At 45.3% G+C, this 15056-nt stretch overlaps 1 protein-coding gene across 4 annotated transcripts in view; it reads left to right on the top strand.

Moving 5' to 3' along the window:
- The window catches only part of VPS13C (vacuolar protein sorting 13 homolog C), a 5236720-nt gene that overhangs the window by 292116 nt on the left and 4929548 nt on the right, over positions 1-15056 (top strand). For all 4 annotated transcript variants that reach the window (XM_069624493.1, XM_069624490.1, XM_069624491.1 and 1 more), the window contains exon 5: positions 5289-5390. In XM_069624493.1, coding sequence (XP_069480594.1) covers positions 5289-5390 — 102 coding nt within the window. The remainder of the gene's footprint in view (positions 1-5288; positions 5391-15056) is intronic.

A 15056-nucleotide genomic window follows, 5' to 3' on the forward strand; every position in this document is an offset into this window, starting at 1 on the left:
TGCCGGCTGCCTGCCCTTGAGTGACATAAATGGTGAAACTTTAGTGACAATGTGAGGCATCGTGCAGTAATTCCAAACCATTTCCCTCAACACATTCTGCCATTCCAGACCTGCCGCCATGGCCAATTGCACTCCTCCCTTTATAAACCTGTTAGCTCTCTCTACCAACCCATTTGCCCTGGGTTGATAGAGTGCTGTTCTGTAATGCCTTATGCCAAACTTTTTGAAAAATTCCTTCATTTTATCGGAACAAAATTGAACACCATTGTCTGAAATTAATTCCGTGGGAAATCCTTCCCTGTAAAATGTCTCTTCAAAAAATGTTATCATTTGGGCCGTGGTTGCTTCACTATTTGCCTTCCACTCTATCCACTTTGAGTGATAGTCTACTAACACAATCACATATTTAAGGTTCTCACCTAAATTCTGTATTGGACCCATCAGGTCCACAGCCACCTTTTTCCAGGGTTCACTCGGAACACTAACCGGTCTTATAGGTGCTTCCCTCACCACTTTACTTTTATCGCTCCTCTCACACTCTCTGCAATTCCTTACACACCTCTCTATTTCGCTGTCAACTGCCGGCCACCAATAAAATTCTCTGATGTATCTTTTGGTTCCTCCCATCCCTAGATGACCTTGATGAGCTATACCTACCAGCTTGGCTCTAACATTGCTAGGTGGAATCACCTTGGTGCCCTTCCTGAGTCTTATGCCATCTTCCGATAAATTTAGCTCATCTTTTATGCAATAGAAGCATTCGAATTGTTTTTCTACCTCGTTTTTGTGGGGCCACCCTGCCCTAGTCCACGCCTTGACTTGATTTAATACGGAATCCTCATTATCAGCAATCTCCCACTCGTCTTTGCTTATGGCATTGTATTCAACCTCAGCAATACTCACACCCTGTTCTAATGGTGCTTCCTCAGGATCCTTTCCCTCCACTGGTAGTCTAGATAAACAGTCTGCTACCACATTGTCTCTACCAGCTATATACACCATCTTGAAGTCATAAGCTAGTAGTTCAATCATCCATCTAGAGATTCTGGGTGATCCCTTTGCCCACTCTACACTACCTAGGAGTTGAACTAATGGTTTGTGATCAGTTTTTATCGTGAACGTCTGACCCCATAAATAAAACTTGAAATGTGCTACAGCCCATGAGACCGCTAACGCCTCCCTCTCAATCACGGAGTAGTTTCCTTCCGCTCCCTTTAATGGCCTTGAGGCAAACGCTATTATATGTTCTGTCCTACCAGAATCCAATTGAGATAATGCTGCGCCTAACCCCATGTTGCTTGCATCAACTGATAACACAGTTCTCCTTCCTGACACAAAACCTCCCAAAGAGGGTGCTTGTATTATGCACTCTTTTATTTTCCTGAAGGCTTCCTGGCATTCACCTGACCATTCAAACTTAACATTCTTTCTCATCAATTCTCTTAATGGAGTTGATATGGAGGCAAAACCATTCACAAATTTGTGATAGTACTCCGCCAGCCCCATGAATGAACGTAACTGATCTTTATCACGTGGCTGGGGAGCACTGCTAATGCTATCAATGAGAGACTTTTTGGAGCAATTCCATCGCCAGAAATTCTATGTCCCAAATAATCTACTTCTCTAACTGCTATCTTGCATTTTTTCCTTTGCACAGTTAAGCCAGATTCTGTAAGTCTCGTTAACACAGCCCTCAATACTTCATTATGTTCCTCTTCATCCTCAGCAAACACTAGTATGTCATCTTGGAACACTGTTACTTTTCCTAACCCCCTCAGCACCTCCTCCATCACGCTTTGAAAGACAGAGGCTGCAGAGGCTAAACCGAAAGGCATGCGATTGTACTTGAACACTCCCTCCGGAGTGATGAATGCTGTGAGATGCCGGCATTCTTTGGACAACGGAACTTGATGATATGCCGCTGACAAATCTATAATGGAGAATACCTTCGGTTCCCCCAGGGTTGAAAGAGTCTCTGATATGTTAGGAAGAGGATGTCTCTCCACAACTATGTTCCGATTAAGGCTGCGTAAATCCACACATAGTCTCAGGTTTCCATTTGCCTTGGCTACTAGTACAACCGGCGACAGCCATTCCGTTGCTGTTATGGGCTCAATTACCCCCTTTTTCACTAAGTCATCCAATTCAACACGAAGTTTGTTTCTCATCTTCAATGGTACCTGTCTGACCTTGTGTATCACCGGTTGTGCATTGTTCTTTAATTTGATATGGTGTTCAAAGTTTATGAGTTTGCCCAATTTCTCAGAGAACACTTCAGGAAACTCTTTAGTCCAGGAGTCATCTTCCACTTCAGCAATGGATATAGGCTGGGTTGCATTTGCTTGTATTCTCACACCCAAGTTCTTTTGTTCCTCCCATCCCAGAAGAGAGGCTCCCTTATTTGCTACCAGGATTTTGGCTTGGCATTCTTTTCCTTTGTAGCTGACAGATGCAGAAAATTCCCCCAGGATTTCTATTGTAGATTCTCCATATCCACAGGCTCTGATATCAGTGGATTTAATTTCCTCTTCGCCCTTCTTCAATATTTTTATCAGAGTGTCCTTAGATATTATAGACCACGGAGAACAAGTGTCCACTTTCATAACTAAACTGCGCCCATCGATAAAAAAAGTGTCTGCCGGTCCTTTGGCCTCGCCTGAAATAGCTGAAATTTCAAATACAAACTTGGCACTTGGTTCCTGGTTGGTTGACACCTCTTGAATGTTGTAATCTCTCCTAACCGATTCCTCGATGCTGGCTCTATTCTCCACTCTGGGCTCAATGCAATTTATGGATGTAGTTTTACATACGTTAGCAAAATGTCCTCTATTCTTGCACTTAAAGCACTCGGCGAACTTTGCAGGGCACGACGGAAAGTTTGCACCATGTCTGGGATTACCACATCTGGTACAAGCATTTCTCACGGTCCAATTTCCTTTCTTTCCGCTGATGACATTTGACCTTTTCTTCTGATCTATGGTACACACTGACATAGTAGTCGTGTTTAGTCTGTCCCCTTTTAATTCCTTCACATATAATGATGTCCGTTCAATGCTCCTGGCTAACTCAAGCGCCTCGTCCAGTTTCATGTCCTTGGCTAATAGCTTCTCTTGAATTCTTGCATTGTTGGTACACCTGAATAGCTGGTCCCTGATTAGGGAATCAGTCAGATTTTCAAATTCACATGAGTAGCTCAATGACCTTAAACAGGCTACATATGATTCCACCGACTCTGACTGTTCCTGTACTCGCTGGAAAAATTTGTGTCTTTCAAAGCTGACATTTTTCTTGGGCTCAAAGTGGTCTTTCAGTTTTTTTAGAGCTGCTGCATATTCATCATCCTCTCCCGCCTCAGGCATATTTTCTCCAGACAGTCCATCAAAGATTCTGCGTCCTTCTGTGCCCAAATTGTGAACCAACAAGGCTTTTTTCCGAGCTGAAGAAAATCTATCACAGACCATTGCCACTAGATAATTTTCAAATGTATCCTTCCACTTATCCCACCTGAGGAGTGGGCGGCCAGGCTCATTCAGAAATGAAATGGGTGGAGGAATTGATGTTGCCATGGTGATGTGGGGGCTGTGAGGTCGTAGATCTTTGATTAATTGGCACAATTATTCAAATGTATCCTTTGTTCATTGCATAGACTTTTCTTTTATAGTTTTGTAATTATTACACTCTTGTAAATATTTCTGAATTTGCTTTTCTTCCTTTTCTTTACGAAGTTATTTCCTTTGTTATGTCACAATGGAGACCGGGGCTCTGAATGAGAATGTTTCGTTGCCATGCAAAATTGTCACAATGGAGACCGGGGCTTTTTTCTTTCACAGCGTATATTATGTGCACGCCAGGATCAGCTGGTGTCGCGTGCTCTGGCTCGCGAGTGGGGGCGGGGCTATCGCACACAGCTGCGAGCGGTGAGACAGCTCGCGAGGCCCGCTGTGCTGCCTCTCTGCACACGGCTTCCTCGCGGCTCCCTCTCGGCGCTCGCGAGGCCCGCTGTGCTGCCTGTATGCACGCGGCTTCCTCGCGGCTCCCCCGCGGCGCTCGCGAGGCCCGCTGTGCTGCCTGTATGCACGCGGCTTCCTCGCGGCTCTCCCCCCGAACCAGTCACTTGCCTTAAATGGGCCTCCTCCTCACATCGATCGTGCGCGGCTCCCCCAGCGGCTCTCCTCTGCTCACGAAGCCACAATTGTCCAGGGCAAAGGCACCGCTGTTTGTCCGCCTCACTTCTTCTTTTCTCCGCCGTCGATCCGCCTCACCTGCTGTCGCTGGCGGCGGAGAAGACACAGCAACTGCAAGAAGGCCGTGAGCGGCGCCCGGTCCTTGGTATAAATCCTCGTCGCCAATGTAAAGTTTAGACGCACCATACAAGTTTATATATCCAAACTTATTTATTGAAGATTAACTCCAGCGACAGCAGGCACCACCTCTGAAGGCAGGACCCAACTGACTCTTTAAGAACTTCACATGTAAAACACTCTAATCATAACACTCTAAGAATACTCATGGAACATTACATGAGGTACATAAACAGAACATAGAATATGTAAGTTCCATGCTCAGAACTAAATAGCTTTGTTAGTGTTTGTTCATTCTATGTTTACCTAATGACATTTATTTATGTAAACACAACAATATACCGTACGCTTTTTGCTTTTGCGAAGTGGGGCTTTGCGTTTGACTGGTCCTCTTTATGATGGCGGCATGTGTTGTGTTCCTTTCTTTTATTTTGGAAGTTGTGTGCAGCTTCAGATCCAAGAAGATGCAGCAAAGAACAGGAAGTGAGATTATGGATATTTTTTTTCTGGATCGGGTTTACTTGAAGTTTAAGGAAAATGTACAATACTGATTTAGTACTGGTTTTCGGGGAAATGTATTTCTGTAGATGTGATGCCTTGATGCCTTTAAAAAAAAATAATGTTAAGACCGGCTGTGTTTTAATAGAATTAAAGCTTCTCTTCTGCAAATGTATGGCAAATCTGTAATGTGACAATCAAGAAAATGTGTTTATGAAATACCAGAAAAGAAACACTGCATATAGGTGAAAAAACCCCTCGCGCTTGGCCAATAAAGTTCACAATAATCAGTGTTAACCACATACTACTCACCACGCAGCTGGCACACAATACTCCTATCTCCCCAGTGCAATAGGACACAGTCTATCCCTGTTTCAGGTTTCCCACTCTTGCATATAGGTTGTTGTATAGAATGTTAAAGTTAGTATTAAAACACTCGGCGCAACACAGGCAAATGTTGACATGGTGTCATTTATTATTTTTCTTAAGGCATTAAATATGACGCAGATAAAGAGGAGAAACAGCTACAGGAATCAAAGCAGCGGGAGCTTTCCAGAATTGAAGAGGCTCTACAAAAATCTGCCGACAAAGGTACTGACACATCCACGTTTTAAATTAGCTTGATGTTTGTGGCAAACTCGTTATATTTTTGCATTGTCATGTCGTCTTCATCCAAACAAAAGAAACGCGATTATCCTTGACAACAAATTATTCAGTAGATGACTGGACAGTGCATTAGGAAGTGCATTTGTATGTTGGATAAAGTGCTGCTAACTGTGCATTATTAGGATATTGCAAGTCACTCTCCATTTATAGGCACTAGGTCCGTGGGGTTATGCCAAGATGACTGTAATATCCCAATGACCTACAGAACAATGTATGTTACATAGGTGTCAGCCAGTCCCAGAATCCCCAAATTACTACTATATTTCTTTAAGCTGCCTTTTTTTTATTCTTTATATAAATGTAATTAGAACAGTAATGGGCAATAAATCACAAAGTCTCATAACACAGCATAAAGGACATTGCATAACGAGCACTGGAACAAACCTTGTTAAACGCGTGTGATGACACAATTAAAGCTACACTGCTGATGAATGTTTGAACTTGAGAAGGAAAGATACGGTACCGTTGACAGAGTGGACCGTCATCGTGAATATGCTCAATTGAAGAAAAATGAAAGTAGATTGATAACAATTGTGTGAGGTGAATCGAGGTGGTCCTGCAACTGTTTAAGAAAAAACCATTGCACATTCGAAAGTCTTTTAATCTGATATCAAGAGGATTTGAGCCCGAAGGAGGAGGATACGTGGTCTGAGCCAAACGAGGGAGACCAATTGTGAACATTGTTTAAAAGGGATCTGAGCCTGAACAAGGGGGATCTGCGGTCCACGCCCAAATAAGGAAGACCAGTTGTGAACTTGTGAATGTGAAAACCCTGACAAAGGAAAGGAACTAACATGGGGAAGGGAAGCCAACTGAAGAGTGTTCTGTGATTCTAGCGAGGTATCGCCGGATAGTGACGGGGCAGTCATTTTCGATGAGTGTTGGCTCGAGAGATGTTTTTTGAGGAGGGATGAGATTGTCCAGTTTTGAGAGCAGAGGAGACAATACCGTGTGAGAGACAGGAGTGGATGATATTTAGCCAGTGGGAAGCGAGGGTGGTGATGCAATTGGATGCAGCTTGGGGTGGGCATGCATCATCCAGCAAGTGTGCAGATTTTGTTTCAGTAGTGAGGCTGATGAGGGTGTCTGTCGATAGGGTGGATGGTGTCCCATGTATTGGAATGTTTGTAAGCGTATAGTGGGAGAACGGAGGGGAGTGCTTGCTTGATGTATTTTGGAGTTAAAGTAGTCCATAAGGGAGTTTAAAAATTAAGTGGATGTGGGTGTGGAAGGTGGTTTGGTGAGGGATTTGACAATGTTGAACATTTTGTGTACAATTGGTGGTGGATTGAAGGTAATGGCATATTTTGGCATTGTGTATGGCTATTTTGTATTTGTTGCGTCAGAGTTTGAGGAGTGTTCTGGAGGCGGCCATGGGTTATTTTGCCATGCTCTTTCTAGGCGTCTAGCTTCCTGCTTGATGGATAGGAAGGAGCTTTTGAACCATGGTTTATGGTGGTGGTTGCGGGGCTTTTGTAATTTGAGAGGGCAATTTTCTTGCATGTGATGATGATGGTGGTGGTGTAATTGGATGTGCGCGCGTGGAGGAGGGAGGTGATGCAAAGGCTGTCTGTAATGCATTTGGTTTGCTGGTGGGGGGGCGATAGGGATATGTGGCAGGTGGGGGGGGTTGTGTACAGTAAAGGCAGCATGAAGGGGATAGAAAAGTGGTCGGACCAAGATGGCCAGATTTGATTTTCCAGACATGATTTTTGCTTGACATCAAAGTCTAGGGTGTATCCAGATGAGTATGTGTAGGGTAGCTGATTGTGTGAGGTCCTAGAGGGTGAGTGGAGTGAGGTTACCCTTTTAGTATGGGGTTGCTATCTGGATGGAAACTACCAGGCTTGATGTCGCGAAGGTAGATGATGCAGCGGTAGCTGTGCTCCTTCGTTGTGAAGTCAGTCCAGTCAGTGTGGAAGTTGGGATTGTCAATTAAGTGGAGAAAGGTGGGGTGTGGATGTGATGGAGGGGAGCAAATGAGTGCTTCAAAGGATGTGTTTGGGGGTGTGTGGGGTTGCTAAGTGTGAGTGGCTCTATATATGATGGCAATGTCTCCACCTTGTTGGTGTGGGCGGTCTCCATGGCGGATGAGCGAGTACAGGGGAAGCATGTCGGGGATAACAGGTGTGTGGTGGGGTTTGAGCCATGTTTCTGTAAGGAACAGCATGAGCATATCTGGGGAGTGTGCTTGAGTGTGAGCAGGTGCAGTGTGGCAGTTGAGAAGAATGCAGATGTATGCAGTTAGTTGTTTTGGTGCAGTGTTTTGTTGGAGTTTAATTTTAATGTTTTTGTATAAGGCATGTTGTGTGGCAAACACTTGCTAACATGGAACAAAAAGAATGAAAAAGGAAAAGATATGACAAGAACCCTTTGCTCTGTCTACCTTTTGCTCCAGGCGAGTGGACGCTGTAAGGACATTTTAATTTAATAACCCAGAAGTACTTTAGCAAAAAGGAGCTATAAACGGTTAACAGGAAGTCGCTACTCTTTTGAAAGTGAAAGCAGCAGCTGATCAAAGGATCACAGGATGCGGTCAAGGAGTTGCACCGAGGTCCGCAAGGGGAGCTTCAGGCTACAAAATGACACCCCTGACAGGGGCAGAAGGAAAATCTACCTTCCGCCATTAACTGGACGCCCGAGGCAGGAGTCCTCTACGTGTGTCTGTCAATAAAGCTTGTCTGGGGTCACGTGATCGGCCTGTAGATCAAACCTGGATGGTTCTTGTAGGTCTCCTGACCTCTGCAGGCGGACTCGGGCAGCTGGAATGACTGCTTCTGCCAGGGTTCTGCAGAGCTCAATGTTCCTCTCAGCCTAGTTGAAGCCTCTGAGGATAGAAAGACAATTCAAAGATTGCAGATTTGGCATCAGGGGGTCTATATATTGCACAATTTTTGAAAACTTGAGTGACCATGTCTATTCTCACATACTCCATTTCCACTCCACTTCTAATTCATCCCGAGTGACTATGTAACATTTACAGGTAAGCAGAAGGGTGCAATCCCACCTAGAGGTATTCATGAGTATGCCAATGAGACATGGCTGGTTTCTGGCGCTTGTATGTAGACGCTTGTCAATAGAAATGTAATCGGAAATAAAGATGCAGGGCAAAAAAGGGAGATTGGTAATCTCGTTGCTATTATGAAGTGGAAACATTGTTAATTAATTTTAATACTAACTCTACAATAAAACACCTGGGCAAAGCCAAAGTTTCTAGTTTTGTAAATGTATAAATGTTTTCCCTGGAAGGAACAGTAAGAGCTGCAGAGTGAGCAAGGAGCTATATCCCTGGATGTCTTTGTATGAGCTGCATGGCGATCTGGAAGCTGTACCCCTGAAGGACACACTGAGCCAGTTGCTATATCTAGGAAATACAACCTACATGGCTATGCCACTGAAAAGCATAGGCAGAGCTGGTTGTGCACTATATCCCTGGTTTATACTGTGTGAAGGGTGGAGTGAGCTGGGTGCTATAACCCAGAGAATCGCAGTAGAAGAATTGAGCTGGTGTCTAGAGCTCGGAGACTGAGAACAAGTATGCCTGCTGAATGATCCAATGCTGAGAACTGGTATGGACCGCAAGAAGCAGCCTGGGCGCAATCGCCCTGATCCTAATGAGTTGAGCAAGTTGCCTGAGGGTGCTATAATCTTGGGACCCAGGACCAGGTTATGTAGTCTGCACAGCAATATATTGCTGAAACTGGTAGGGGAACCAGCAAGTTGGGTGGTCCATGGGAGCAGTGGTAGATGGTAATGCTGTAATGTTACCTAGTTCCCTTTACTTTCTGGTCATAGTAGTAAGGGGATTGAAATCCCCATTGGGGTGGGACGCCTCAAGGTTCAGTATAACATGTTTCCTGCTATCCTAATTATAACAATACATATGTAGATGCACCACACACTTACTTTTCCAAATCCAAACTAGAAGCAACATCATTCAAAATAGTTGTGTGCGTCACTGCAGTAAACAGATGTATCGATCTTCCACTCTCTAATATAAGTGCCACCTCTTGGTCATGTATTCGTGTTCTGTGATATTACTTCGCATTTATAAGCACCATTCATTAATGGTGAGTTTCTTAGAAATAATGCCAAAATATGTTGGAGACATGGAAGTATAAAACTTGTCGTTGAATGTGTGCCACCTCTTTGTTTATTCCCATATTATTGATTAGCATTCTGTGCTGAAGCAGATCGATGCGTGCATACAGCTTTGATTGGAATTCCAAAGCTTTCTTTTTCCAGTCGGCAGAGCATCTGCAAAGGCGTTGCTTCTAAGTTTACACAGGCATCCCTGCTGTTCTAGGCCTGAGTCATAGGGTGCACAGGGCACACTGGGCAGATTTGGGGCTGCTGATATAAAGGGACAGGCAAGCACATACAGCAGTAGGAAAAACGAGTAGGAAGAACATACCAGGCAAATGAGAAGAATGGAACAGGACGAAAAGGCAGACCGCGATGGTGAACAAGAAGGGATTGGAAACAGTTTCTGGACAAACGAGTAATCCCACAGCGGAGCAGGGCCGGCCTTAAGGGCAGCTGCGCCCTGGGCGAAATGGCGAACCCCCCTCGCCCACAGCGCGCCCCTGGTTAATAGGGGGCTGGGTGAAAGGGGCGGGGTCGGGATGGGCAATTTTTTTTTAATTTATTTTTTTAACCTTCTTGCTCCGGCGAGGAGGTTAAATAGGGAGCGTTAGCACCCCATTGTCATTGAATGAGCCCGCTGCTGCGGGTGCTTTCAATGACAATGTGGTGCCTGCCACGTCTTCTGCCACTATGCTGGCTCGGGGGAGCCCTTGAAAGACTCCCCCGAGCTGGTGTAGTGGGGGGCTAATGGTGCCTTTTCTTATGAAAAGTGCCCGCGGCGGAGGTGCGCATTTAAATGCACTCGCTGCCGCGGGCACATTTTACAGTAAAAGGCCTCCTGCCACGCATTCTCCCACAACTCCAGCTCGGGGGAGCCCTTGAAATACTCCCCCGAGCTGGCGTGTTGTGGGCTAATGGCGGCCTGGGGGGTCGCCCGGCTCGCCCCCCACCACCCAAGGCCTTCTCTGCTGGGGAGGTGTACACAGGTGGAACTAGAGGCTACCCGCAGAAATAAGGGAAGTTTAGTCCCTTTCTGCAAGTTACTTTAATCAGCACCAAAACCTGCGAACCCATGGAAGGGGGCAGCAAGAGTGGTTTCTGTATCTGGACCCTAAGCACAAACAAGGAGTGTAGTTACACGAAACAAACCTGTGTGTGTCCCGCTGCAAGGTACAGTGGGTGCCTTCTGCAGTAACACCAAGCAACACACTGTTGCATGAAATATACTATAGAAGGCAGGTAAGACAAAGGAAAGGGCAGGGATTGTCTCCTACGTTATTGAAGTCAGTCTCTGTACAGAGGAATACACAGGGGCACAGGTGCAGGCACCATAAAACACCAGACACCAAGAGCCCCAAAATGAAAACTAATTCCAAACAGGAAAGCTGTAACTAGGAATGCAGAAAACTGCCGCATAGAACTGGTACAAGTTAACCATCACAGCGCAGGTACAAGTTAACTGAGGCAAGTTACTGGCACAAGGTAGCTGAGACAGAGGACTGGTACAAGGTAACGGGGCAAGGTATTGGCTTATGGACAAACTTTGTAAGGCAAGGCTAAGGAACACAGTACTATAACTAAGGGAAACATTGTCAACAGAGACTGTCTAAACTGGGTGAAGCTCGAGACCTAATAGACCTGAAAGAGCAAGGGATGAACAGAATAAGGAGCAGAGAAGGAGACTGAATGGAAATGGTGCAAGTGGCAGGCTGAAAGCTGTAGGAACAAAGCTTAATAGGCAGGAGCTGGGAGTTGCAGGAAATCGCCATGAACGGGTTAATTGCTGCAGGTCCACAGCACAAAGGGAAGAAGATGACAAACTGGCAGCAGGCACGGGAAGTAGGACTATGCGTGCAAGGTAGGGGTTGTCTGAATTGGAGCAAGGCAGCAGCAGGCACGTGTTACAGGTAAAGCACAAGGCAGAATGATCAGCAAGGCAGAGTGTTTCCAAATGGCGAGGTTCAGATTTCCTGCGCGAATAGGGAGCTTGAGACTGTTGCAGCTTGTAAGCAGTGCCCCCATGATTCGGTTGCATGCAAGCAGTCACAAGTGTGGCAAATGTAAATCCCTAGCATGGACTTTGGGCGAGAATCCAGTGCTGAATAACTCCAGGGGTTTTGTATAGAAACAACAGCACAATAATTGCTGTCGCGTTTTGCATGTTTTCAGTCCATTGAAATGAGTCTGCCCTTTTCCAGTAACTCTGAAGCCAGTGTGCATGCAACTCTGATTCCAAAATGGTTTCTGAATTAGGCTGCTGGGTTTTCCAGATATCTTGCAGGTGCATTATGGGAATGATAGTCCAGGTTTCTGTAAACACGGATTTGTTTAAAGAAATATTAAATGGTGATTCAGGGTCTTCTCTGGTCGTTCACAACACCCTGTGGGTCTGCAGACAGTGCCACCCAGAGGGAAAGATGCTGAGATGTGACATGCTGTCAACTAATGATAGTAAACTAGCATTTGGAAGTACTTGAGATTACGTTGCTTGAGGGCTTTGTGTGCTAATGTCAAGGAGAGTAAGCCTCACTGGAAAGGTGCATCGTTTTAACCAGGTATGAATAGAGTAGGGCTTCATGCATAGAGGAGTGCAAGAATGCTCCGACACCAACCCCAGCCTTTATCTGCTTTAGTTTATCCTCGCAAAGGCCTCGCTCTGCAATCCCTCACCACAGTCTGTCATTTTGGCGGGCTTGCGCCTTCTATAGCTTGCTCATATGCATCTTTTTCCCCCCTGGCCAATATTCTGCTCCCGTTCTATTGCATTTTTGCCATGAAACAAACCATGAAAGTCCTAGAAAATGGTGTTTCGTTACACCATGATTCCAGGAATGAAATACAAACGCTAGTGTTAAGAGCAAAAAAACAGGAAGCTGGCCTTTTCTTGCCGTACACCCGCTCTATGGAACTTGTTGCCACACTGAAACCCCCTCTGCGCCTTCCGTCTCCCCCACCCATCCTATCTCCTCTGCTAGTCCTGCATCCTACTTTTAAGTCCGCGCTCGTTGCTTCTCAGCTTGGATTGTGCTTTATAAATCCCATGCACATATAAGAAGAGGCCTCTGTTTGCATTATCGAATGTTAGGAGTGCTAATTGTAATCTTTAATCAGTATATTTTCAGAGGAACCTATTTCAAATAATTAATTCAGAGATTTGAAATGTTTAGTGTAGTCCTATTTGTAGGTTATATTTTAATAGTTAGTACAGGATAGGCTGAAGTCTGGAAGGGAGATGGTGATGGGTGGGGATCAGTGTGGGAAAGGCATTGTAGTCACCAAAGGTTTCCAGAATGAGGTCCAGATACTCAACCGTGTGCTGCTATTCTGGATTCTGTGCGTTCCCCGTTTGGCTGTTGATCGTAGATCCAGAATCTAGTTCTTTTGCACAGTGAAGGGGTTTTCCACAACCCCAAATGTCTTTTAGCACCCATAGGCGCAATTACCAGGAGGGTTAACTGTGTCCTGACCCCTTCAAAACATTGAATACCACCATTGCCCCTCCCAAATTTCCCACCCCACCCTTCTCCCTCTGTTCCCCAGCTTGCATAAGACTGAATTCATCCAGTGACGGTTGCAACTTAAGCAGGAGAGCCCAAATTGCACAACCAAGAGCAAAGGTGGACTAAGAGTATATATGCCCCAAGACTTGCAGGCATGTTGCTAGTAGGGTGAGTGTTATTATGAATGAAATGTGTCCCAAGCCCAGTGTACTTTACATGCTCAGAAGGATTTTGGCTTGAATCGCTATAGCCAGTGCTTAATTTGTGGCTCTGCCCTGGCACTTATTTTTTGAGCCCCGGCACTTATTTTATCAGACAAACTTTAATTATAAAGTGGTAATATCAGTGCATCCATCAACCACAATTAGCAGGAGCAAGCTGTAGTGTAAACCCAAATATGTTGACACTGAGAAGCAGCCATGGGTGGCGGGGAACAGCCCACCCGCAGTGTCACAGGAGTGCTTTGGCCCAGGCACTTTTATTTTACAAATGAAGCACTGACTATCGCAGACATATTTGTTAAACAGAAACATAAAAACATGTGGTCATTTTGATGTTCTCAAACTGCTCTTTGATTTTATGCAAAGCAGCAGCAAGGTGCCATATGTCCCTATCCCCGTTCTCCTAGGTAATTTATTTGAACCATAAGGGTGATTTACTTACTTGGGTGTATTTGTAAAGCTGTGGCTGGTCTTTTAGTAGAAAAGTTCAACCCATGATTTCTGGAACCAGTTTGTCTTTCAGTCGGTTTATGTGACCCAAGTTTTGGACATTATCTCTAAACTTCGATCTGCCTCACCCCTGGATGCTATTCCTCTCAGAATCATGAAGGATAGCTAGCCCCTATGATCTCCATGGTAGTTGACGAATGAACTCCATGGCAGTTGAGGAATCCTCAAGTACTGGCAATATTCCTCCATCGTTAAAGCACACTCTTGTCGCACCTTTGCTATAAAGAAAAACCGCACCGGATCCGCACAGCCATACCAATTTTTGACCTATATCCATACTTAAGTTTCTAATTAAGGTTCTACAGGCAACCGTGACTCTGCAGGTTAGCGATTTGTTTTGGAAAAGGAAAACCTATTAGATGATCATCCTTCTGGTTTTTCGGCACAATAGGAGCACCGAATCGGTGCTGGTGGCAGTCACTGACGATCTGACTACACTAGCTGGCGGGTCTCGGACAACTGTTTTTATACTCTTAGACCTGTCAGCATCGTTTGATAAAATAGATCATGACCTCTTGTATTGTTTATTTATAAAGCGCTTAGACACAGAAGGAGTGCTTCAAAGCACTCCAAGACGAGGGGAACATGAGACACAATCATTGATAAGGCCTTGGAGAATTCCAAATGATATACAATGATAATAAGCATACTAAGCCTGACAACATTTCTGCTGATTCAAGTGCGTTAACAGATAGTGGGGGAAGGCAAGGTGGGGGTACATGAGTAACAAAGTGACAGGATGCTAGTGCGTGACAAGTAGTGAGGGCGGGGGGGAGGAAGAGAGGTGGAGGCACGTAACAGCTCAACAGCCATTCTAGAGAGCACTACTTGCTCGAATGAACACAAGTGGACATTGACATAAGGGGAATGGATTGGGGAGCGGAGGAGAATGGTTAAGTTGATAGGACATTTTAAAGTGTGCCACTCACACAACTGCTACAGGTGCACAATGCAAGGAGGGGATAAGGGGAGAAAAAGGGGGAGACCGACAACGAACGTACTGGTTTGGGTGAATTCAGTTTTTGTAAGTGCCCAGACAGGAAGTGCGAGTGATGGGGTAAGGGATAAGTGCACCTAGTCCAGGAAGGCCGGGTTAAGTGCAATCTTATTGGTGAGTGTGTAGTGCAGCAAGTAGTGCGGGGACCTGGAGGCAAGTGCAGGAACTGTTGTGGGTGCCTGGAACCTGTACAGTTCTGAGGTGATCCAGGCCACCAGTCGGCTAGCTCAGCTGGAGTAGGAGGTAGCAGGTAGGAAGCGGAGGTTAGCAGGGGAGA

This window comes from Ambystoma mexicanum, chromosome 11, assembly GCF_040938575.1.
Source record: "Ambystoma mexicanum isolate Mex_15411 chromosome 11, UKY_AmexF1_1, whole genome shotgun sequence".
NCBI lineage: Eukaryota > Metazoa > Chordata > Amphibia > Caudata > Ambystomatidae > Ambystoma > Ambystoma mexicanum.